Source organism: Lithobates pipiens, unplaced genomic scaffold, assembly GCF_037356315.1.
Source record: "Lithobates pipiens isolate NorthernLeopardFrog02 unplaced genomic scaffold, aLitPip1_a1.2 Scaffold_13, whole genome shotgun sequence".
NCBI lineage: Eukaryota > Metazoa > Chordata > Amphibia > Anura > Ranidae > Lithobates > Lithobates pipiens.
In genome coordinates, this window is record NW_027507718.1 from 8,766,068 (window position 1) to 8,792,754 (window position 26,687).

At 44.2% G+C, this 26,687-nt stretch overlaps 1 protein-coding gene across 1 annotated transcript in view; it reads left to right on the forward strand.

The window, feature by feature from the left end:
• The window catches only part of LOC143973923 (fructose-1,6-bisphosphatase isozyme 2), an 85,019-nt gene that overhangs the window by 27,014 nt on the left and 31,318 nt on the right, over positions 1-26,687 (forward strand). The window contains exons 3-4 of the mRNA XM_077474820.1: positions 8,852-8,944; positions 26,270-26,410. Of these exons, the coding sequence (XP_077330946.1) occupies positions 8,852-8,944; positions 26,270-26,410 (234 nt within the window). The remainder of the gene's footprint in view (positions 1-8,851; positions 8,945-26,269; positions 26,411-26,687) is intronic.

Here is a 26,687-nt window from a genome sequence, read left to right on the forward strand (position 1 = left end):
ACGTTATAAGCACTTGCTGTTTGTTTACATCAGGAGATTCTGTTGTAATAAACAAAAAATAGATTTTGGTGCCTTTGATGTAAACTGAAGATTAGTTTCTCCACAATAGCTACAGATACAGAGATAAATGATGGTTTGTTTTAAAGAGCTTTTGCTGCTTGTTCAGAATATGTAAATACTGTAGATTGCCTTGTTTGTACACATGCCCACTTTCAAATTGCTGCTGCATTAAAAAAAACGGCCTAATTTCCCCAGTGAAAGGTACATTATTGGTATATCTCACTTATATCACAAATTCAGCACGTTTTTCCTGTTAACCGTAAAATATCACAGTTTCAATGCAATGGCTGCACAACACTGGGGGTGGGTAAAAGCCGTAGCAGAGATCCAATGGCCCAGATGTCAAGAAGGTGAGCTGAGCCATGACCAAGTCACACTTATCACATGCGTTATTGTACTTTTGTGGCTAAAGACTTTATTTTGTTGTCTGTGTCCTGTTGGGTAATTTTTTCCTTCACTTTAGGCTCCTCCTTTTTTCTCTTCAAATAATTGCAAAACCTCTTGTAAACTTTTGTATTCCCATCTGTGTACTTTTGACAGTGTTCACCAAAATAATTGAAAAAATTTATCAAATAAACAATACACAGGCAGAGGCACAGGCAAAAGATGACATGTAACCATTCCCAAAAATAAAATAAAATGTTTTGCTATAGAAACACTATTATTTTCACTTTTTGGGAAGCAGAAATCCAAATAAGGGGTTTGTTCCTGATGTAACCAGAATGGGCAGAGCCTTGAAGGTACCGTAATTTTTTATTGGCTCCAGTTGTTAAATCTGAAACTACACTTTTGGGGAATAATTACAAGTTCATGTTTTGCCATTGCATATTACTGAACAAAACCAGAAGGTGGCGCCATTGCTTTAGCAGGTAATAGGTTCAGTTTACATAGAATGTGGATTCATAGTTTTAAAAAAAAGTTGAGTCCAGTGATTATTAAAAATAAGTCACATGACTGAAAAGGCTTCCTTTCTGTAAAGCTTTGTTAAAGAAGCCTACTGTAATCTGAAAACTATAATTTTCTCTAATATTTTCTTTAAGTGTGTACACCACTAAAGATGTAAAACCATAATTTTTTCTATCATCGAAATAGTGCATATTAAAGTGAACATATATATGCATAATTAAAATTAACATTGTCCCTGCATGGTAGACATCAAAAGTTCCACAGCCCATAGAAATTCCTATGCAGATACCGACTTGATGATCTTAAGGCGGGGTAGGCAACCTCCGGGACTGGTGGCGACAGCGGCACTCAAAGCCTCTTTTGTCGGCACTCGACTCCCTCCCCAACAGCAGAGCAGCGCAGGGAAGTGTCAGTGAGAATCTCAGAGTTCCCCATGCCACACCTGCACTGAGGGGGAGGCACGGTGCCCCCACACGTTGTAAAAGATGGCAAATATTGTTTGGTTCTCTAACTTTGTTGTAGCTGCGATCGTCAGCTTTTGTGATGGGGGAAGAGCTTGAGTGCAGTTCTGCTAGGGGGGGTGGGGGGGAGTGCCTGTTTACAGGAGGATGAGGACTGTCATTGGCCACTGCTAAAGCCAATCACAGTCCTGCTAGCCCCACCTACCATCTGGAGGAAGATGACTTGATTGGTTACCACTACAAATCTCAGAAAGAAGTGACCCCTGCACTCCGTGTCCCACAGCCAGTTAAACCACAGCCTAACTTTTGCTGTGGCGCACAGCGCCACACTTTTCCTTAGCTGCGTGGGCCCAACTTCTGACCCACTGCTTTCAGAAATTGCCCCTGACCTGAGCTCATCATTGTGCATCCATTCCAGATGCTTGTATGTGACATCACATACATCACATAAAACCACATGGGCTGGATCTGAGAGTTGGATCAGCAGGATGAGTGTGCCAGGACAGGTAGACATGTCTCATCTCTGCTTACTTTCACCACTCTGCATATCACACATATCAAAGATGAGAAGAGGGTATAGCAGTGGAGCAGATGAGCAGGAGGATATAGTGGTGGAGCAGATGTGCAGGGAGGTACAGTGGAGGAAGTGATGAGAAGGAGATTCAACAGTGAGACAGAAGAGCAGAGGGGTAAAGTAATGGGGCAGATGAGAAGAGGGATTAGTGGTAGGAAAGAAAAGCAAGGGGTACATTGCTGGGGCAGATGAGAAAGCGGGTTACAGTGGTGGGGAAGATGAGGAACTGGGTTACAGTGGTGGGGCAGATGAGCAGATGGGTTCCAGTGGCGGCTGGTGAAGCTTTTTGGATGGGGGCGCCAGACCCCATCCTTCCTTTTTGACCCCTTCCACTTGGTGAAAATGGGCGTGGTTTCAGCAATATAGTGGACGGGGCTCTAAGGTGGTGTGGTTAGCGTCTGAGATGAATGAGGGATGGACGGAGAGGGAGAGAGGGATGGAGGGACAGCAGGCCCAGATCCTACACAAAAATAGAAATATGTGTATTCTAGAAAGTTTAAAGTGGTTGTAAACCCTTACAAACCACTTTGACCTACAGGTAAGCCACATCGCCTGCCACCAGATGCCACCAGGTGTCCCGAGAAGAGTCCGTCCTTGCATCAGGTGCCCCCAGCAGAGTCCCTCCTTACATGCAGACTGTGTCCCATCAAATGCAGCCTGTGTCACATCAAATGCAGCCACATAAAATGCAACCTGCGTCACATAAAATGCAGCCTGTATCCCATCAAATGCAGCCTGTGTCCCATTAAATCCAGCCTGTGTCCCACAAAATGCAGCCTGTGTCCCACCAAATGCAGACTGTGTCACATAAACTGCAGCCTGTGTCACATAAAATGCAGCTTGTGTCCCATCAACTGCAGCCTGTGTCCCACCAAATGCAGCATGTGTTCCACCAAATGCAGCCTGTGTCCCATTAAATGCAGCCTGTGTCCCCCCAAATGCAGCCTGCCTGTTGTCCCATTAAATGCAGCCTGTGTCACTTAAAACCCCCCTGTTCTCTGCGGGAGCACAGTGCTACTTACCTTGCTGTTGTCATCTCCTGCGGTGACTCCTTCCACTGGCAGCGGCGATGGAGCGGCATACTTTTAGTTTTCTCTCTCTCTCGGGTGCAATGGGAGAGAGAAAACAGGAAGCGACATCTAACTCAAATGTCAATCAAACCTCCCAGCCGTAGTAATAGATACTATGAGCGCCAGGCGGAAACTACTCGGCTCTTCGGAAAGCGCCACAAGGTGGGACAAAAGCCCGCAAATGAAGCTCGTGATTGCATAGACGTGGCACTTCTCATAGTGCACTGTGTCTGGCGTCCGAACACAGTGCACTTAAGGGCCAGTCTTAAAAACAATTTTTTTTTGTGGCTGCTTGGAGGGGGGGGGGGGGTGGCGCCCATGTGCCCCCTACGGATGGGCCGCCACTGATAGGTGTAGTGTTAGGACAGATGAGAAGGTGAAGAGCATGGGGACACAGCAGTGGGGTAGATGTGAAAGGAAGTGCATTGGTGGGACAGATGAGCAGGGGGTTACAATGGTTGGGCAGAAGAGCAGGGGGTACAGAGGTGGGGCAGATGTACAGGGGGGTACAGTGAAGGGGAAGAGGACAAAGGAGGTACATTGGTGGGAAAGATGAGTAGGGGGTACAGAAGTGGGGCAGATGTGCAGAGGGGTGCAGAGGAGAAAGGATGTGCATCGATGGAACACATGAGCAGGGGGTTACAGTGGTGGGGCAGAAGAGCAGGGGGAACAGAGGTGGGACATATGTGCAGGAGGTACAGTGGTGGGGAAATGGGAAAGGGGGTTACAGTGGTGGGGCAAGTGAGCAGATAAGTTCATTGTTAGAACAGATGAGAAGATGGTTCAGTGGTGCGACAGAAGAGCATGTGGGTACGGCAGTGGAGCAGATATGCAGGGAGGTACAGTGGTGGGGCAGATGAGAAAGGAGGAACATTGGTGGGGCAGATGAGCAGGGGGGTACAGTGGTGGGGCAGATGTGCAGGGTACTACAGTGGTGGGGCAGATGACCAGGGGGTTACAGTGGTGGCACAGATGAGAAGGGATAAATTGGTGGGGCAGAAGAGCAGAGTGATACAGTGGTGGGGAGATGTGCAGGGGGTTACAGTGGTGGGACAGATGAGCAGGTGAATTGGGGCTGATCTGAGGTGGGAAGGTGCAAGAAATAGGGCGGCTCATCTGAGGCGTGAGAGTGCAGGAATTGAACCTTTTAAACATAGTGTGCCGAAAAATGTTTTCAAAGAGATTGAGCGTGCTGATTTTATAACCAAAAAATGGCAACTTCACACTCTCAATCATGAAAAGGATTTTTTATTAAGTACAGTGGTGTGAAAAAGTGTTTGCCCCTTCCTCATTTCCTGTTCCTTTGCATGTTTGTCACACTTAAGTGTTTCGGAACATCAAACCAATTTAAACAATAGTCAAGGACAACACAAGTAAACACAAAATGCAATTTGTAAATGAAGGTGTTTATTATTAAAGGTGAAAAAAAATCCAAACCATCATGGCCCTGTGTGAAAAAGTGATTGCCCCCCTTGTTAAAACATACTAGAACTGTGGTTGTCCACACCTGAGTTCAATTTCTCTAGCCACACCCAGGCCTGATTATTGCCACACCTGTTCACAATCAAGGCATCACTTAAGTAGGAGCTGCTTGACACAGTAAGGTCCACCAGAAGATCCTTAAAAGCTACACATCATGCCGAGACCCAAAGAAATTCAGGAACAATTGAGAAAGAAAGTAATTGAGATCTATCAGTCTGGAAAGGGTTATAAAGCCATTTCCAAAGCTTTGGGAATCCAGCGAACCACAGTGAGAGCCATTATCCACAGATGGCGAAGACATGGAACAGTGGTGAACCTTCCCAGGAGTGGCCGGCCGCCCAAAATTACCCCAAGAGCGCAGCGACGACTCATCCAAGAGGTCACAAAAGACCCCACAACAACGTCCAAGGAACTGCAGGCCTCACTTGCCTCAGTTAAGGTCAGCGTTCATGCCTCCACCATCAGGAAAAGACTGGGCAAAAATGGCCTGCATGGCAGAGTTCCAAGGAGAAAACCACTGCTGAGCAAAAAGAACATCAAAGCTCGTCTCAATTTCTCCACAACACATCTTGATGATCCCCAAGACTTTTGGGACAACATTCTGTGGACCGATGAGACAAAAGTGGAACTCTTTGGAAGGTGTGTGTCCAAGTATATCTGGCGTAGAAGGAACACTGCATTTCATAAAAAGAACATTATACCAACAGTAAAATATGGTGGTGGTAGTGTGATGGTCTGGGGCTGTTTTGCTGCTTCAGGACCTGGAAGACTTGCCGTGATAAAAGGAACTATGAATTCTGCTGTCTACCAAGAGATCCTGAAGGAGAATGTCCGACCATCTGTTCGTGTACTCAAGCTGAAACGAACTTGGGTTCTGCAGCAGGACAATGATCCTAAACACATCAGCAAGTCCACCACCGAATGGCTGAAGAAAAACAAAATGAAGACTTTGGAGTGGCCTAGCCAAAGTCCTGACCTGAATCCTATTGAGATGTTGTGGTATGACCTTAAAAAGGCCGTTCATGCTCGAAAACCCTCTAATGCAACTGAATTAGGACAATTCTGCAAAGATGAGTGGGCCAAAATTCCTCCAGGACGCTGTAAAAGCCTCATTGCACGTTATCGCAAACGCTTGGTTGCAGTTGTTGCTGCTAAGGGTGGCCCAACCAGTTATTAGGTTTAGGGGCAATCACTTTTTCACACAGGGCCATGATGGTTTGGATTTTTTTTCACCTTTAATAATAAACACCTTCATTTACAAATTGCATTTTGTGTTTACTTGTGTTGTCCTTGACTATTGTTTAAATTGGTTTGATGTTCCGAAACACTTAAGTGTGACAAACATGCAAAGGAACAGGAAATGAGGAAGGGGCAAACACTTTTTCACACCACTGTACTTAATAAAAAATCCTTTTCATGATTGAGAGTGTGAAGTTGCCATTTTTTGGTTATAAAATCAGCACGCTCAATCTCTTTGAAAACATTTTTCGGCACACTATGTTTAAAAGGTTGCCTACCCCTGATCTAAAGACACCCTTTACTTTCCATATGACATTGCTTGGGCCTTGCTCTTTGCTGTTTTGACAGCAAGCAATGAATTGAGGGAGCCAGGAGTGTGTGCCCAGTGCCCAGATATAATGTATTTTTCCTGAGGCTTCACTGGTGGATCATTGCAGCAAAAGGGAACTGTGAAAATAAGAGCAAGTAGGTGTCTGTGTAGTAGCTGCATTTTGGTGTCCTTTTATGAAGCAGTGAAATCTATTCACTGCTTCATTCTCCGGCATTCACATAGGAGATCTTTCTCCTCTGTGTGCCACTATATGAAGCGGAGTAGATCGCTTCACACTTGGAGGAGTGAAGCGATCTACAAACGCTTCTAACACTGGAGAATGGCCCCTAATACTGGAATCTCGTGAGACTTTACGAGATTACAGTACTAGAAATTCACTGATACACAGAGATGTCAATATATTAAGCAGTGATAAATTATCACAGCTCAATACACTGACACGCGGTGTGATTAATGTTAGTGAAATAAAGCGTCCCCCTACATAATATATACATGTATACACACACAGACATTATATATACATGTATATACACACACATTATATATATATACATATGCACATTATATATATATATGTATATATATGTATACACATACATATGACAGGGGGACATGGTTACAGTGTTGGGGGGTCTGAACGAGGCATAAGGAAGTTAATTATCTTCCTCTTTCCTCCTCAGATCCCCCCGATTCCCTCTTCACTACCCCGGTTCTCCACCTCTGAGTTGGTGAATCGGGGCGTGTGAATTCTGACACAGATCACAAGTGAAGCGCTGAGATCACAGCTTCATATAGTGACCGTTACTGTGTCAGTCTATGTGGATTCTCCATGTGCGGAGATAATCGGCGGGAGAACAAGTTCAAACACATCTCCCCCCGATTATCTCTGGTTTATATACTGTTTATGGGCTGTGATCAGCGGCGATCCTCTGGATCTCCACTGATCATTGCTTCATAAACGGACACCTTTATTCTTTACATATCACACAGGTAATAACACTAATGCACATAATTTGCTTTAATGGCAATTAAATAAATCCAGCTTGAATACATACATTTATTTGATCTCAAATTAATTTTAAATGTTTTGTTTCTATGTACCCTATTATTATACAGGCGTTGTATAGTGCCAGCGATTTGCGCAGCGCTTTTCATTATAAAAGGAGACAGTAAAGTATTACAATATTATTATTATTACTTTATAGACTTTATATAGCACCAACAGTTTACACAGCACTTTACAATATAAAAGGGAGACAATACAGGTACAATACAATGAAATACAAGAGGATTAAGAGGGCCCTGCTCAGAAGAGCTTACAATATAATATATTTCAATAGAAGAGGGTTACAAGGGCTCTGTTCCTGAGAGCTTACAATCTAATAAGGAAGGGCAAATGGGACAAAAGTTGCCTGTATAGTGTGACAAGACCATTTTTTTTGGTAATAAGAAGTAACCGCGCCACAGATGTATGCTCAAATGAACAGCTGCTACTCCAATAATTAAAGTGATAAGAATAGCGCTAATCCACACACAAAAAATGTTACAATCTAAAATAGTGAATACTACACATTATAACATGTGTATGTATGTGTTTAAACAAATTATGCAACATTTACATGTGTATATATGTATATATATATATAAATATATGTATATATATATATATATATATATATATATATATATATGCATTAAACCCTTCAATATGTAATGTCTATAAAGTGCTGGTGCATAATACAAACTATATGCAACATACTATAAAGTTGCTGAGATAAGGTGCAGAGAAAATCAAAATATGCAATGCTGAACATCAATATTGAAATAATAAACATATTTTACAAAGTATGCTAAATCAGTGAGCAGTCTCTCCTTTATGGGATTGTCACAAAAAACACAAAAAGCAAACTTCACCAATATGTGAATCCTTCACCGCTCTTTCTCTATTGGACTATCAACTGGAGGAATGCACTCTCCACATCTGTCATCATCAATCACAGTTTTTCTCTCAATTACAGCATATCATGGGAAAGACAGAAAAAGGAAGGAGGCTTCCATAGCATAAAAAATATCTCGCAGGCTTGCTAAAAAACAAATTTCATTCCACTCACATTTGAACAGTGGCAGGGAGTAACACGCTCAGCTATGTATAGCCGTTCACCTCCAGACCTGTCATGTACTGCAAGGTTGAACTGGTAATCGCAATGCCCTCAGTGTCTTGGCCCTGCTCTATGTCCATATTTTTGTACCAAGTGCTGCATGCAGGCAGCCCATTGAAGTCTATTAGGACATGTGGCTACATGGACATAGCCATTTGTCTTAATGTGACAAGCATGCAGGTGCCGAGGAGAGGCCCCGGATGCAGACAGTATGTCTTCAGGGGTGCTTGCCCACACCTTTCACATTAGGACAAGTGGCTATGTCCATGTAGCTGCATTTCTTACTAGACTTCAATGGGCCGCCTGAGCAGCCCTGAATGCAAAATGTACACATAGGCAAGTAGACACCGGGATGTGTGGTTACCAACGTACAGCCGCAGCCTGTCATTGGTTGTACAGGTGTCTGAGATATGCTACTTTTTCACGATATATAGCTTTCTGTGTCAGTGTAGATGAGCCCTTACTCAAAATACAGAGGATTATGACAATGTGTTTATATATCATTTAAGTACATTGCTTCCGTCTGAAATGTTATCTTTTGAACTATGAATATCTGTTGCTTCTTTCAGGGGAAATACATTGTTTGCTTCGATCCCCTTGATGGTTCATCCAACATTGATTGCTTAGCGTCAATTGGGACAATATTTGCTATCTATCGAAAGGTAAGTCTATCTGTTTTATGTTACGCTCAGTGTTGGGCGCTATACATTCTAGTGGACTGTAGAATGAGACCTCACTTGTGACTCAAAACTACCAGAAACAGCCATACATTGCAGGTTTAATTTGCCTTAAAAAATAGCAAAAAGTACAGCAAAACACACCAACTATCTTTAGTAATTATACACAGCAGCAATACACTACAAAATTAAGGCTACATTCTCACTAGCCAACACAGGAAATTGCATTACTTACTTTTTTTAAACTTTATTTGAAGTGTCCCATGGTCAAACTTTATTCATGCCACTGCACAGCAGCGTGGCGCATTATGTAGTGCCATCCAGTGCATTGCAAAAAAAATGCAGACATGGTATGTTTTTTTGCACAACACATCACACTAGTGTTTATGCAGGGGTGTAGATCTCTTCTCTTTTTGAGGAGTGATCTACAAATGCTTTGAACTGTGGAGAACGCCTCCTGTTACTGTAATCTCGTGAGACATGGCGAGAATACTGTAACAGAAAACAGTGAAACAGTGAAACAGAGCTGTCCGTTTATTAAACAGCAGTGTACTACCGCTTCTGAGTACAAGGGAATACTTGGAGGAGACGGCTCTCCTCAGTACCTTACACTTCAAAAAATATGAATAAAATAAAATAATAAAGTCCTTCTACACAATATACAGTGTGTATATATATATATATATATATATATACATACTGCCCAAAAGAATTAAAGGAACGCTTTTTAATCAGAGTATAGCATCAAGTCAATTAAACTCCAGGGATATTGATCTGGACAATTAGGTAGCAGAGGGGAGTGTTAAGCAGTTTCAGCTGCTTTGGTGTTAATGAAATTAACAACAGGTACACTAGATGGACAACAATGAGACAACCTCCAAAACAGGAATGGTTTTACTGGTGGAGGCCACTGCCATTTTTTTTCTCTACTTATCTTTTCTGACTATTTTTCACTAGTTTTGCATTTGGCTAAGATCAGTGTCACTACTGGTAGCATGAGGTGATACCTGGACCCTATAGAGGTTGCACAGGAAGTCCAACTCCTCCAGGATGGCACATTAATACGTCCCATTGCCAGAAGGTTTGCTGTGTCTCCCAGCACAGTCTCAAGAGCATGGAGGAGATTCCAGGAGACAGGCATTTACTCTAGGAGAGCTGAACAGGGCCGTAGAAGGTCCTTAACCCATCAGCAGGATCGGCATCTGCTCTTTTGTGCAAGGAGGAACAAGATGAGCAGTGCCAGAGCCCTACAAAATTACCTCCAGCAGGCTACTGGTGTGAATGTCTCAGAAACAGTCTTCATGAGGGTGGCCTGAGGGCCTAACGTCCTCTAGTGGGCAGAAGTAAAAGGGTCTGGAGAAGCCATGGAGAACGTTATGCTGCCTGTAACATCGTTCAGCATGAGCGGTTTGGTGGTGGGTCAGTGATGGGCTGGGGAGGCATATCCATGGAGGGATGCATATACCTCTATAGGTTAGACAATGGCACCCTGACTGCCATTAGGTATCGGGATGAAATCTTTGGACCCATTATCAGACCCTACACTGGTGCAGTGGGTCCTGGGTTCCTCCTGGTGCACGACAATGCCTGGACTCATGTGGCGAGAGTATGCAGCCAGTTCCTGGAGGATGAAGTAATTGATATCATATTACCCAGTCCATATAAGTATAGATATCCAGCATGATATTTTTCCCCATTGAAATCAGATTTTTCTGTGTTTTCAAAGTGTTCCTTTAATTTTTTTAGCAGTGTGTAATACCTAAGACCCCGTTCACACCACGCCACCCATAGTGTCGGCGGTAAAACGCTGCTATTTTTAGCGTTTTACCGTCGGATTTGCGGCGCAATTCGGCCGCTAGCGGGGTGCTTTTACCCTCCACTGGCGGCCGAGAAAGGGTTAAAACCCCCGGAAATATGCCGCAATAGCCGCGTTTTGCCAGCGGTATTACAGCGCTGCCCCATTGATTTCAATGGGGAGCAGCGGTGGAGGAGCGGTAAACACACCGCTCCTTCACCACTCCAAATAAGCTTTTCCTGATGTCCTGCCAGCGCACCACTGCAGTGTGAAAGCCCTCGGGCTTTCACACTACAGACAATGGTGCAGCTGTCTTAGGGTGGATTGCAGGCGCTATTTCTAAAGCTATAGCGCCTGCAAAACGCCTTTGGTGTAAAAGGGGTCTTATATACAGTATTTCAGAAAAGTGAGCTCACAGTTTTGTAAATATTTTATTATGTCTTTTCATGTGACAACACTGAAGAAATGACACTTTGCTACAATGTAAGTAGTGAGTGTACAGCTTGTATAACAGTGTAAATTTGCTGTCCCCTCAAAATAACTCAACACACAGCCATTAATGTCTAACCCGTTGGCAACAAAAGTGAGTAAACCCCTAAGCGAAAATTTCCAAATTTGGCCCAATTAGCCATTTTTCTCTCCCCAGTGTCATGTGACTCATTAGTGTTACAAGGTCTCAGGTGTGAATGGGGAGCAGGTGTGTTAAATTTGGTGTTATTGCTCTGACTCTCCCATACTGGTCGCTGGAAGTTCAACATGGCACCTCATGGCAAAGTACTCTCTGAGGATCTGAAAAAAAGAATTGTTGCTCCACATAAAGATGACCTAGGCTATAAGAAGATTGCTAAGACCCTGGAAATGGGCTGCAGCTCGGTGACCAAGACCATACAGTGGTTTACCAGGACAGGTTCCACTCAGAACAGGCCTTGCCATGGTTGACCAAAGAAGCAATTGCTGCAGAGGTTGAAGGGGTCAGCCTGTCGGTGCTCAGACCATACGCCGCACACTGCATCAAATTGGTCTGCACGACTGTCATCTCAGAAGGAAGCCTCTTCTCAAGATGATGCACAAGAAAGCCCGCAAACAGTTTGATGAAGACAAGTAGACCAATGACATGGATTACTGGAACCATTTCCTGTGGTTTGATGAGACCAAGATAAACTTATTTGGTTCAGATGGTGTCAAGCGTGTGGAGGCAACCAGGTGTGGAGCACAAAGACAAAGTGTGTCCTGCCTACAGTCAAGCATGGTGGTGGGAGTGTCATGGTCTGGGGCTGCATGAGTGCTGCCGGCACTGGGGAGCTACAGTTCATTGAGGGAACCATGAATGCCAACATGTATTGTGACATACTGGAGCAGAGCATGATCCTCTCCCTTCGGAGACTGGACTGCAGGGCAATATTCCAACATGATAACGACCCCAAACACACCTCCAAGACGACCACTGAGGGTAAAGATGATGGACTGGTCAAGCATGTGTCCAGACCTAAACCCTGTTGAGCATCTGTGGGGCATCTTCAAATGGAAGGTGGAGGAGCGCAAGGTCTCTAACATCCACCAGCTCCGTGATGCCTTCATGGAAGTGTGGAAGAGGACTCCAGTGGCAACTATGAAGCTCTTGTGAACTCCATGCCAAAGGGGGTTAAAGTGGTTGTAAACCCTTACAAATCACTTTGACCTACAGGTAAGCCTAGATTAAGGCTTACCTGTAGGTCCAAGAAATATCTCCTAAACCTATACGGTTTAGGAGATATTTGCCTGAAGACAGGCACCGCTGTCTACGGCGCATGTGCCGTAGACAGCGGCGCGCAGGCGCACTGAGCGCGGCATTTCCAACAATGGAGCTGCCGCGCGTGTCGGCTCCCGTGCGCATGCGCGGGAGTGACGTCATCGCGGCTCCGCCGAATGACAGCGGCGGAGCTGCGAGACCCCACCGAAAAGATGGATGCGCCGGACTACAGGGGACAGCGGTGACATCGCTGGCTCCTGTGTCAGGTAAGTGACACATAATGGGCTACTATGCGATGCATAGTAGTCCATTATGCTTTGCCTTTGCAGGGAATGAAAGAGGAAGTAAACCCATCAGGGTTTACTTCCTCTTTAAGGCAATGCTGTAAAATAATGGTGGCCACACAAAATGTTGACACTTCGGCCCAATTTGGACATTTTCTTTTAGAGGTGTACTCACTTTTGTTGCCAGCAGTTTAGACATGGCTGTGTGTTGAGTTATTTAGAGGGGACAGCAAATTTACACTATTATACAAGCTGCACATTCACTACTTTAAAATGTAGCAAAGTGTCATTGCACCTTTTGTAAAGTGCCCATTTCTGTTTCTAACAATGAAAGATTTTCTGTGTGCTGAGATGGCCAGCGGAGAATTTGTTTGTGACATCACGGCTGCTTTCCATGTGAATATCTCCTAAACACCACAAGTTTAGGAGATATTCTCTGTACCTACAGGTAAGTGTTATTATAGGCGTGCTTGTAGGTACAAGTTCAAAAGGTGGGTTTACTACAGTTTAAGATTAAATAAAAGCCATCCACATGACCAGGTGCAAAGGGCACCATCCTGTGGTAGGCAGTGCACAATATATATTTTTTTTCCATCGCTTAAAATATTTCATAAAATTTCTTATGACACAGTTTATTAATGTTTAAATAAATCATGAATTTACTGCCTACCACAATATGTTGCCCCTTGCACCTGCTCAACTTGCACAGTAAGGTTAGCTAAAATCCGGTGTTGGGTCTCATTCATATATCCTACATGACCAGGGTGCAGCAAGTACACTGCAAATACCTGCACCCGGGATCTCAGATGTTCCAGTATCTGCTCAGCCTGTACACCTGAGTGATGGGCTGAAAAGAGCCAAGACTGTCTGCTGCTGTAAACTTGTATCCACCTGTATCTGCACATCCAGTGGTCACCTGCAGGTAGGGATACATTTTTGCCCTTGGATAAAATCTCTCTGCATCCAGGGTCAGAAATGTGTCCCTAACAGCAGGTAAACACTGTGACCCACGGTTTGTTAGTGTGTCGCTCAGACTCAATTGATGTGGGGAGTAAAGTACGGTAGATGATACCGAATGTGCTGCAGGAGTGGGGGGCAAGGGATGGAGCTCATCCCAGCTCCTGTAGTCACTGAGGGGAAGAGAGAGAAAAAATCTGTGGTGTTGGGCATCCACGGAGTCCTATAGTAATGTAATAGTAATGGGAGAGATCTCAGCCCGGGTTCCCGCCAGGCCACACCTCAATGTGTTTTGCTTTGTCCCCCAGAGCTTAAACATGCAGACCACTGGATGTACAGATACATGTTAACAGCAGTGGCTCTTTTCAGCCCATCACTCAGGTGAACAGGCTGAGCAGCTGACAAAAATTGGAACATCTGGGATCCTGGCTGTAGGTATTAATGGTATATTTGCCATTCCATGGCCATTTAAAATATATGAATGAGATCTAAAGCCTGGTGCACACTGTACGTTTTTTTTAGTTCAACCCAGCAGGCTGAATGAAAAAAAGAAAAAACTAGGGAGCTTAGGATGAGCTCGCTGTACTAATGATCGCCAGACACACAAATATCCACTCTGGGTAATTGAATTCAATCGCATATATAAGGGAGAACAAACCGATCTAATGCTCCCCATTTAAAATGTTTATTAATAGAAAAGAATTACAGATATGCACTTACATTAAACCGCACTCACATCTGAGTGCTGGCACATAAGCATGTAATGTTATCAAACCAACAAGATGGCGGCGGGTGACATCATACGTGACAACTGAATAGAAAAAAGGGGGTGTTGCGCTTCCTAAAATAAAACTCAACAGCTACTAAATACTCAATCTATATCTTAACCACCTTCAGACCGGACCATTTTGCTGGTAAATGACCAGAGGTCTTTTTACAATTTGGCACTGCGCTGCTTTAACTGGTAATTGCGCGGTCATGCAATGTTGTACCCAAACAAAATTTGCGTCCTTTTCTTCCCACAAATAGAGCTTTCTTTTGATGGTATTTGATTGCCTCTGCGATTTTTATTTTTTGCGATATAAACGTAAAAAGACCGCAAATTTTGAAAAAAAATGATATTTTCTACTTTTTGTTATTAGAAAAATCCAATAAACTCAATTTTAGTCATACATTTAGGCCAAAATGTATTCAGCCACATGTCTTTGGTAAAAAAAAAGTCAATAATTGTATATTTATTGGTTTGCGCAAAAGTTGTCACATCTACAAACTAAGGTACGTTTTCTGGAATTTACGCAGCTTTTAGTTTACGACTGCCTATCTCATTTCTTGAGGTGCTAAAATGGCAGGGCAGTACAAAACCCCCCCAAATGACCCCATTTTGGAAAGTAGACACCCTAAGGAAATTGATAAGTGGCATGTTGAGCCCATTGAATATTTTATTTTTTTGCCTCAAGCGATTGAATAATGACAAAAAAATTTTTTTTTTTTTTTTTACACAAAGTTGTCACTAAATGATATATTGCTCACACATGCTATGGGCATATGTCAAATGACACCCCAAAATAAATTCTGCTGCTTCTCCTGAGTACGGGGATACCACATATGTGGGACTTTTTGGGAGCCTAGCCGCGTACGGGGCCCCGAAAACCAAGCACCGCCTTCAGGCTTTCTAAGGGCGTAAATTTTTGATTTCACTTCTCACTACCTATTACAGTTTTGAAGGCCATAAAATGCCAAGATGGCACAAAACCCCCACAAATGACCCCATTTTAGAAAGTAGACACCCCAAGCTATTTGCTGAGAGGCATTTTGAGTCCATGGAATATTTTATATTTTGCCACAAGTTGCGGGAAAATTACAAACTTTAATTTTTTTTTAATTTTTTTTCACAAAAGTTGTCACTAAATGATATATTGCTCACACATACTATGGGCATATGTGAAATGACACCCCAAAATAAATTCTGCTGCTTCTCCTGAGTACGGGGATACCACATATGTGGGACTTTTTGGGAGCCTAGCCGCGTACGGGGCCCCGAAAGCCAAGAACCGCCTTCAGGTTTTCTAAGGGCGTAAATATTTGACTTCACTCCTCACTACCTATTACAGTTTTGAAGGCCATAAAATGCCAAGATGGCACAAAACCCCCACAAATGACCCCTATTTTAGAAAGTAGACACCCCAAGCTATTTGCTGAGAGGCATGTTGAGTCCATGGAATATTTTATATTTTGCCACAAGTTGCGGGAAAATTACAAACTTTTTTTTTTTTTTTTTTTTTTTCACAAAGTTGTCACTAAATGATATATTGCTCACGCATGCCATGGGCATATGTGAAATGACACCCCAAAATAAATTCTGCTGCTTCTCCTGAGTACGGGGATACTACATATGTGGGACTTTTTGGGAGCCTAGCCGCGTACGGGGCCCCCGAAAACCAAGCACCGCCTTCAGGCTTTCTAAGGGCGTTACAGTTTTGAAGGCCATAAAATGCCAAGATGGCACAAACCCCCCCCAAATGACCCCATTTTGGAAAGTAGACACCTCTAAATTTAGGGGTACACTAGTGAGACTAGGTAATAAATGGCGGGTGCCCTGTCAGTGAAATGTTAATGACACCCCCAGATCAGTTCGCATATCGCAGTGCGATCTGCAAACTCGGATCGCATGGTGTGAACACCCATGCGATCCGATTCTGCTGCGGACCAAAAAAAGGGTCCCGTGCGAGTTTGCGGCGGGTGCGGCGGGTGCGACACAAATTCAGCCATACTATCTGTATGGCTGAACTCGAATCGCACAGAGATCGGATGTGATTTGCACTGCAGTGCGGTGCGAATCACATCCGTTCTCATAAACCGCTGCAATGTGAACCCAGCCTTAGTGACACTGGCGACGGGGGGTGATCACGGGGTTAAACCTTTATTGGGGGGGTTAGGGGGGTACCTTAGAACTAAAGGGGGCTAACCCTAACTGCCCTAACAGTTATTACAGTCACAAATGACACCCGCCGGGTGATCAGGGGGTTAAACCTTTATTAGGTAATAAATGGCGGGTGCCCTGAAACTATAAAAAAATAACTAACCAACCAGCGTCACCTGTAACAGTTATATGGTGATCACTGGTGAAAGGGTTAACTAGGGGGCAATCAGGGGGCTTTATGCGGTAGTATATGGGGGTCCCTGGCGCTATAAAAAGCTGCGGCGAACCTAAATACCTACCTGCCTAACAAGCGTCACCTGTGACACTAATACAGCAATCAGAAAAACTATCGCTTATTAGGCTGGGTTCACACTGGAGCGATGCGGGAACGCCATGAATCCGCGGCGGGTTCCCGCATCGCATGCCTCCCGGCGGCAGTTCACACTGCCCTATGCGAACTGCTGGGAGTGTCAGTGAAATGTTAATGACACCCCCAGATCAGTTCGCATATCGCAGTGCGATCTGCAAACTCGGATCGCATGGTGTGAACACCCATGCGATCCGATTCTGCTGCGGGCCAAAAAAAGGGTCCCGTGCGAATTTGCGGCGGGTGCGGCGGGTGCGGCGGGTGCGACACGAATTCAGCCATACTATCTGTATGGCTGAACTCGAATCGCACAGAGATCGGATGTGATTTGCACTGCAGTGCGGTGCGAATCACATTCGTTCTCATAAACCGCTGCAATGTGAACCCAGCCTTAGTGACACTGGCGACGGGGGGTGATCACGGGGTTAAACCTTTATTGGGGGGGTTAGGGGGGCACATTAGAACTAAAGGGGGCTAACCCTAACTGCCCTAACAGTTACTACAGTCACAAATGACACCAATGCAAAAAAAAAAAAAAAAAAAGCAATTGGTGTCACTGTGACTGGGGGGGCAGGGGTAATTGGGGGGTGATCGGGGGTAAAGGGGGGGTGTGAGTGTGCCTGGCATGTTCTACTGTATGTGGGGTGTGTTGGTGCAACTCACCGAACCTCTCTCCTCGGTGCCGGAACGAAAACTACCGACACGGAGGAGAGAATACATCACTTCCTCTCCTGTGTTTACATTACAGGAGAGGAAGTGATGTCACCGGACATTTTCATTCGCCGGGAGCGATCGAGAGGGGGTGGCCATGAATGAATGGCCGTCCCCTCGTCCGGGATCGCTCCCGAACGAATACCGACCACCGCAGGCACCGGGCGGGGGCCCGATCGGGCCCCCGACCGGCGGGCAGGCAAGGACGTACATGTAAGCCCTTATGCCTGCCCGTGCCATTCTGCCGACGTACATCGGCGTGCGGCGGTCGGCAAGTGGTTAAAAGTGTCAAAGATATGATAATGTGAATAATGCTTAAAAACAAAGTGCAAACGTGCTTAATGAAAAATAATATCAGGAAAAAATAGAACAAAGTGCATCTGTGCATAGCATATAAAAAATATAAAAAATAATATGCAAGTAATTCGAATATCAACGACAGTGGTGCTGTGATAAAACATATAATAGAGTAATAAAGTGCATACAGCGAAAAAAATATATGAAAAAATCCAAAAAACAGCAATTGGGTTTAATCAGAGTGACCCATACATAGTCCAATCGTGAATATTAAGGTGAAATATCACAACCAAATAAAAAAGTGCAGTTATGTGCCAAGCCAACTCTCTCCGTTCAGGTGGTTTTCACGTGTTAGTGCTGGTCACACTAGGTAATTACCTTACTGCTGTAAGGTATACAGCAAAAATAGCCTTTTATAAGGAACACTTGAATTCGGGAGATGGATAGAGGGGGGGGAACTTCACACTTCTCTAGCGTCACCATCAACCATCCAATGCCTCCGTGGATACTATCAGAATATACACTCCTCTGCTGTTACTTCCAGTAATGTCTTCTCTTACGTGACAACTGACCCCCTGTACACGTTACGTCCGTAGGCGGGACTTCTTCAGCGCGCTTTGTTCTCTCTTATATATGCAATTGAATTGCCTACTGAGTATGATCTGAGGACGGTATCCAGAGTGGAGATTTGTGTGTCTGGCCATCTGTACACTGCTCAGTGACCTATTTCAGGTCGTATTTTGGAGGCGAGATGCCATCTTTATTTGTGGTGGAGGGATCACAGTCACTGGACCTACCAGCATTTCTGTGTGTTTCACCACACCAATTAGTGATTTATACTGTCTCCACGTGCACTAGTTGGGACTGTTTCAGTGATATATTTAGGAATCTATTTATTATGGACATTTATGAATTGCGCAGCACTGTTTTATTATGATGCAAGCACAGAGAGAACATGCAAACTTAAAGTGGTTGTAAACCCTTACAAACCACTTTGACCTACAGGTAAGCCTAAATTAAGGCTTACCTGTAGGTCCAAGCAATATCTCCTAAACCTATATGGTTTAGGAGATATTTGCCTGAAAACGGGCACCGCTGTCTACGGCGCATGCGCCGCAGACAGCGGCGCGCAGGCGCACTGAGCGCGGCATTTCCAAAAATGGAGCTGCCGCGCGTGTCGACTCCCCTGCGCATGTGCGGGAGTGACGTCATCCCGGCTTCGCCGAATGACAGCGGCGGAGCTGCGAGACGCCACAAGCAAGATGGATGCGGCGGACTACAGGGGACAGCGGCGACTTCGCTGGCTCCTGTGTCAGGTAAGTGACACATAATGGGCTACTATGCGATGCATAGTAGTCCATTATGCTTTGCCTTTGCAGGGAATGAAAGAGGAAGTAAACCCATCAGGTTTACACTACACTGATGATCAGTGAGTAAAAAGCTGTAAAAAGCAGCCCATACTCACTGATCATCAGCCGGCTGCAGCGTTCTGCTCTCCTCTCCTCAGCGGTGACTTCCGTGTGAGGAGAGGAGAGCCGATTGCCTAGCAACCGGCTGTTTGTTTACATCACATGACGGCCGTGATTGGACACGGCCGTCATGTGATCAGGAGGGCCAATCACAGAGCCCTCCTGCCGATCTGAGATGTGCCGTGTCCGGGTGACACGAGCACATCGGGATCGCGCCGCTGCGCGGGCGCGCGCGCGCGCGATCTCGCTGCTCGTGAATGACGTTCCTGAACGGTTAGTTTATCTTAAAGAGGCGCTTCAGTCCACGTACAGTCCTGCAGTGACCATGTATGCTGCTGTTACAGCCAGTGTGCCGTGCCACCATATTTGCTTCTGACGTCATCAGATGATGGATGCCTCTTCCTGGTTCAGGCAGCCTGATGACGTGTGCCTTTTCCTCTTCCCACTTCTGTGAATGAAAGTGATGCCTCCTGTAATGTGTGAAGTACATATCCTAGGACAGTGTTTCTCAACTCCAGTCCTCAAGGCGCACCAACAGGTCATGTTTTCAGGATTTCCCTCAGATGAAACGGCTGTGGTAATTGCTAAGGCAGTGAAAGTGATCAAATCACCTGTGCAAAATAATGGAAAACCTGAAAACATGACCTGTTGGTGCGCCTTGAGGACTGGAGTTGAGAAACACTGTCCTAGGAGGCTTGACAGTGCTGGAGATGTCACCGTCATCTAGACCAAAATGGCAGTCAGAATGTAGGGCAGCCAAAAAAAACATTAAAAATAAAGTGAGCGAACACAGAAAAAAAATTTTTTTTATAGGGGAGGAGGGAGAAAAACATGGCTGTACAGTGCATCCAGTAGGTAATGATGAAAATTATTAAAATTGCAAACATGTATAGCATTTTATGTGGATGTTGTGCAACACACTGGTCACGTTTCAGAGCAAAAACTGGAAAACAGCACTTGACCAAGAGGAGGAAAGCGTGTCTTCACTGAATCCATTGTTTATTAGAAGGAAAATAATGTACTGTTCTGGTCATAATGAAAATCCTAGTAATTTTGTGTTTTCAAAATGACTGACAATGGAACCTTTCATCTTCAAGGCCAGGGGCCTTTAGATATATTGCCACCATTATCGTGTTGTTAACACAGTACCTAAGCAGGTAAAATACAATAAAGGAACTTCACAGAACTGTACATGTCCTGTTATTTTTGTGGAAGCAGGTTTAACTGCAATGTGACACACAAGTTACATCATGCTAAAGCCAGTGCTCCTGTGTTCTGGGCACTTTGAGGGGGATGGGCACTCTTTGGTGCATCTGCTACTCTTGCTGTTTTTTTTTTCCTTACTGGATTCTATGTAGAGACAAGCAGGCTTACATTTAGGGCAGTACAAAGGCTAACAGTGATAGGAAGATAGGAGAAACCAGAATGATAAAAAATGATTGCTGGCTAGTTGTTATGCATCCCTGGACTGTGCATATCGCTTCATACCTTGCTTAATAAACACAAAGTATTTTCATGATGTCACCAGCTTAATGTGAGTGAAAACAAAATCTTGTGTAGCGCTGCCTCCTGACGAGCATGCTCTATATGTTTTAAAAATGAATATTCCTAAAACCACAGTTGGATTTTAGGGCTAATTTTGCTAAATTATGGTTTCAGTGCCAGTCTAGCTGGATTGCAGTTCTCCATGGCTGCAGGTGTCGCTGCCATCGCCAGCAAGTGGTAGAACGCAGTCTAGTTGGGTGTTTTGAGTGCCATCCTTTTCTCTGAACCAGCCCAGTGGGAGTGTTTCCCTGCTGTGCATTCTGGGAGGTGGTATTTAAGGTATTGCGATCACGTGCTTTGGGGTTCCAGTCCAGACGATATTTTCTGTCTGTTTGGTCCTGGTCCTCCTGACCAGCCCTCATGGCCCTCCTGGCATGGGGTATGGATCCATGCAATTCCGAGCCTCTGGGCTGGATAGCCTGAGGCAAAGCAACTGCAGGGACAGGCCTGAATGGATTTGAGGTCATAATGAGCCAAGGGTGGTCCGGTGCAGTCTCATCTGAGGAGAGGCCCAGTAACTGGAGAAGCATCCAGCAGGGGAGGACTCTTCGGGAGTAGGCCATGCGCAAGGCTGGTTTCTCTGAAGGAGCCTGGAGGCTCAATTGGAGGACACTTTGTGGATCTATATTCATACGGTATCGCCGGACCGGCTGAGAGATACTGGTGCCGTATGATAGTTCTCTAAATTTGTCTACGTCCCTCAGTTACATCCAAGTCTGTGGCAGAGGCTTTCTTTTTCAAGTGTTCTACATCCAAGTCTGTGGCAGAGACTTTGTTCCTCAAGTGTTCTACATCCAAGTCTGTGGCAAAGACTTTGCTTTACTAAACACCATACTGGCTGCTAGGCCTAGTGAGAAGAGGTCTATCCGAAGGTTGTGAGAATCCAGCTGTGAAACGTTTATTCTCTGGATTTCCTCTATGAGAGACTTTCTATTTTTGCAGTTCCAAAAGTACCTGAACTTTCCTCCTAACCCTCTACCCTCCATTAAGAGACTGTGTTATCTTCTAAATAAATAACCCAAAAGAAGATTCAGTGTCAGTTTCTGCATTTCTTTGGGCCATCTACCACGGCAAACCCTAGATGGAGGTGAGGTCAAGAAGGTAACGGTAAGCCCAATAAAACCAGCAGTTTCTTCGGGGGTCAGTGCTACACTTGTGTAGAATTTGGGTAACTCCTCCGCATTCGGAGCGATTGTCCGATAATCAATACACAGCTTTTCAGAGCCGATCACGATAGTTCATGCAGAAATATCTGTAATTAGTATAGTATTTGTATGAAAAAAATGGTGTGACCAAGACCACGCATACTTGGAAAATGAAAGAATACATTACAATTCAATACAATACATTGCATCACTTCTGAGAAAATTTGAAAGGGCAGAGTCAAAAGATTTTGCAAAAGAATTTCTAGCAGTGAGGCCCTGTTCACACCAAGTGCAGACAAACTGATGTGAAAACCATGCAGATTTAACTTGCATAGAATATTTTGGTCTTGTTCAAACCATATGCAGAGACATGCATATTTATTATATATGTGTCTGTAAGGACAGAAAGAAAACCATTGTTTATGTGCCCTGTTCACGCCACAACACTGCTGTCATGTGAGCTTTTTTTTCTGCGTAGGAATCTGCAAAAAACAAAAAATTCTCTGCAATAATTGTAGACCCATAGGTTGCCAACATCCCAATATTAGAATCATGGAAGGAAAGTATCCCCCAAATAATATGGGACTTTAAGGGCAACAAGACAGTAGCATACTATCAGAAGAATAGAAATATATTTATTAGTATACAATGTATGGTGCATACATCACCACGACTAAAGTACACAAAAACAAAGGGCAGAACAGCAATGTAAATACAGTTCCTTACTTATCGAGCCCAACACGTTGGCATCAGTGGAAAAAATTGTTGGAGGAAAAGTGCCCATCGTTGCTGTCAGTGGGAAGAATAGTGTCCTGCCATAGATGTCACTGGGAGGAATAGAACCCCATTGTTGATGTCAGTGGGAGAAACAGTGCCCCAAGAGCCGGATAAAGGCAAGCAAAGGGCCACATCCAGACCCTGGGCCGCAGACAACTGATGCTCCAGAAGTGTAAAATTACTTTACATATGTACAATTTTGTTCCCAACACTTATATGCATGTACAAGGGTTATTAAAATAATAATAATAATCCATGTTGGATCTTTCTGCCTGGAGTTGACAAAAAAAGCTTTTGTAAAAAATGCTCTGTCTAGCGTGCATTACATGCATAAATTACATGCATACGCATGTGTTTATGCTTTTCTCTGAACACAGTTTTGGGGATTTTTTTATGCCCCTACAGGCCATTCTAAAATAGAGATCTAAACGTCACAGTCTACATGGACACATTGGCTAATAAAGAGCTGCTAAAAGTGGTGTATTTTCTCTGCCACGAGCATTAGGCCTTATAGTGAAATATATATTTGTTAATATCAAAGTAAACTAATTCTTTGTGTTATATCAGTTATTAAAGTAGGTTTCTTCTGGATCATAAAATGTTTTTTAGGGATGAATGTATTTTAGGAGGTATTTACACATTCTTATGCCACGTACACACAACCAGACTTTTCGACAGCAAAGGTCTGACGGAACAAATCTGTCAGACAATTCGATCGTGTGTGGGCTCCATTGGACCTTTTCTGTCCAAAAATCTGATGGACTTTAGAAATAGAACATGGTTCCTATGGAGAAATCCGCTCGTCTGTATGCTAGTCCAAACAGATGAAAAACCGACGCTAGGGCAGCTACTGGCTATGTACTTGCTTATTCTAATCCGGTCGTACATCATAACCTTTGAATCCGTCGGCATTTGGTTTGCTTGTGTGTGGCCAAGTCCGTTCATTCTGAAAGTCTGTCGAACTCCGCCGAAAGTCTGTCGGGAAGACCGTCGGACCTAGTCTGCCGGAAAGTCCAGTCGTGTGTACACGGCATTAGAAATATACCAAAGAACCCACAATTCTTTCATTTAGTGGATACATGTGTGCATTGGGATTTAGGCAAGTATGTGTATTTTTGTGCAGTGATGTCCTTAGTCATGGAATGAGCAGTTTAAATATTTACTATAGTGAGTGTGACCTGAAAAACAAGCGACATCACCCTTTCCTATTAGAATTCCACAGTGAAAGGTGTGGCTGTAGATAAAGGCAGTTCAGTTCTATTTGCAGTGTCATTAGATAAGTAAACTGGATTTTTTGGTAGCAGGGTAGCTCTTTGCCATTCTAGGAAGCTCTAAAAATAGAATGGCTTCTACACCCGCCAAACAGGCTGGTCTGGTATTCCACGAAAATTGGGGAAGTAAACAAGCAGTTTTGTCCTGGCAGTCATGGCTAGGCACACTGCTTACACTGGCAATGTCCCTACATTTTCCCTCAGACATAGTTCACTTCTGTCAAATGTACAAACAAGCCATGGATCCTAAGTGGGAACATGGAAAAAAATGTAAAAAGCAAAGAGATTAAGGCCAACCATACACAGTTTGAATCTCAGCCGAGATTTGAACCGGTAAAGGGCAGGCTGAATGTACCAAGTTGATCAATCGATTAACTGGGGTACAACCAGCCTGCCAGATTCTCTAGCAGTTATCACTAGCGGCTGCTATAGCCACTAGCGATAATAACTGTCTTCTGACGGGGATAGCTTCCCCTGCTCCACCGCCGGGAGCAGACAATTGCTCAACAGGAGGAATTCCTAATGGGCTTTCTAGGCCAACTATGTAAACTTAAAGGAGCTATACAAAGATAAATTTGTTGTTTGTCATTGTTGACCTACTAGTTGCGTGACTTTTCCTGGCTTTAATGCTTTTAAAAGGGAGCCTGTCATTAGCCTGAAAATTGTGATGAAAAGCACAGCAAAACCAACTCTTTTAAATTCATATTTGCAGTGATTTTCATTTCCATAAATTGTTTTGATGATTACCTTGCAATGTGCCCAGTGTGAAATTGCTTGAAAATGAGACTATTCCAGAATTCCTTACCCCTCAACTCTTTGTGCATCATAGCCCTCTCCTATTCTAGAAGTGTCTAATTACTGTCTGTGCAAGCCAGCCCATCATCTACACCCGTCCCCCTCACCTCCCAATATAACCTTTCAAGTAGCTGACAGGGGAGTAGCAAAGGAGGATACTAAGACCTCTTTCATACTGGGACAGCCCGTGCATTAGCAGTAAAGCACCGATTGTTTTAGCGGCACTTTAACACTGTTTAAGATGCCCTTTTTGGCCGCTAGCAGGGCACTTTTAACCTTGCTAGCGGCTGAAGAAGGGGTTAAAAACGCCCGTGGAAGTGCTGCCCATTCATTGCAATGGGCAGGGGCATTTTGGGAGCGCTGTATACAACTTTCCCAAACCGCCCCAAAGATGCTGCTTGCAGGACTTTTTAACGTCCTGCAAGTGCACTGCCCCAGTGTGAAAGCACTCAGGCTTTCATATTCAGGTGGCATGGGAGGCATTTCTCAGGCACTTTATATTTCTAGCACTAAAAAGCCTGAAAACTGACTCAGTGTGAAGGGACTCTAACGAGTGTCATTTGAGTGATAGCTTTGAGTCTTCTGGGACAGCTGGCATCACATCACAGATGGTAGGACCCAGCAGCAGCCTAAAGCTGGCCATACATAAATCAAAATGCGGCGGATTCAGCAGAGCCTGGCCGAGATTCGATCCATGTATAGGCAGGCTGATTGTACCCACTAGCAAAGCCTTCAGATTTGTGAGGATCGTTAGTGCAGTGCATATGCTTTTCTTCTGCACAGCTGGGTCACAAGTGCCAATAAAATGAAGGAATTTATGACCCAGCCCACTGTAAAAAGGGTAGACTCACAGTAACCATATTGTCAGTGTGTCTGTTAAAGCTGATAGGGAACGCTGACAATTCTGTGCATTGAGAGATAATGTTGTTCCTAATTGTGCCATGTCTTTCATGGCAGTGTTCAGCTTCCCATGCTTTTTGTTTGACAATTGCTTGCTTAATAATACTACAAATGACCAGAAATTGGAAACAACATTCACTTGTCTATAGAATTCAAAGAAGTTTTACACAGGGTTTGTAAACTTTGAGCAAGATTTGCTACACTCTTATCAAACCAAACCCAGGCAAATTTTCTCATCCCTAGTTACCAGTATATATTTTATTTACATTGATCTGCCTTTCAGCCAAAGTCGTTTTTGCAGATACTATTAGTATGTACTGCTCACTTACAGAGTTCTTTTTACCTTAGACAACAGAAACAGAACCATGCGAGCAAGATGCCCTACAACCTGGACGTAACATTGTAGCAGCAGGCTATGCGCTTTATGGAAGTGCAACACTTGTAGCACTGTCTACTGGTCAAGGAGTGGATTGTTTCATGTTGGATCCTGTAAGTATGACAACAATGTTTCTTGGCCTCTGTGGTCTGTAAGTATTTATAAATGTTTTCACACATTAAAATGGTTCTAAAGGCTTAAGGATTTTTACCAAATGCATTTTTCCGCATTAGGGTAAAAACCCTTCTGTGCTGCAGTATCCCCCTCACCCTGTCCCCCTTATACTTGCCTGAGCCTGATCTTGATCCAGCACTGTGCCAGAGAGCAGTGTCTCTCTCCTCTCTCTCTCTTTCCTCTCAGGGCAGATTAATTATTATTATTATACAGGAT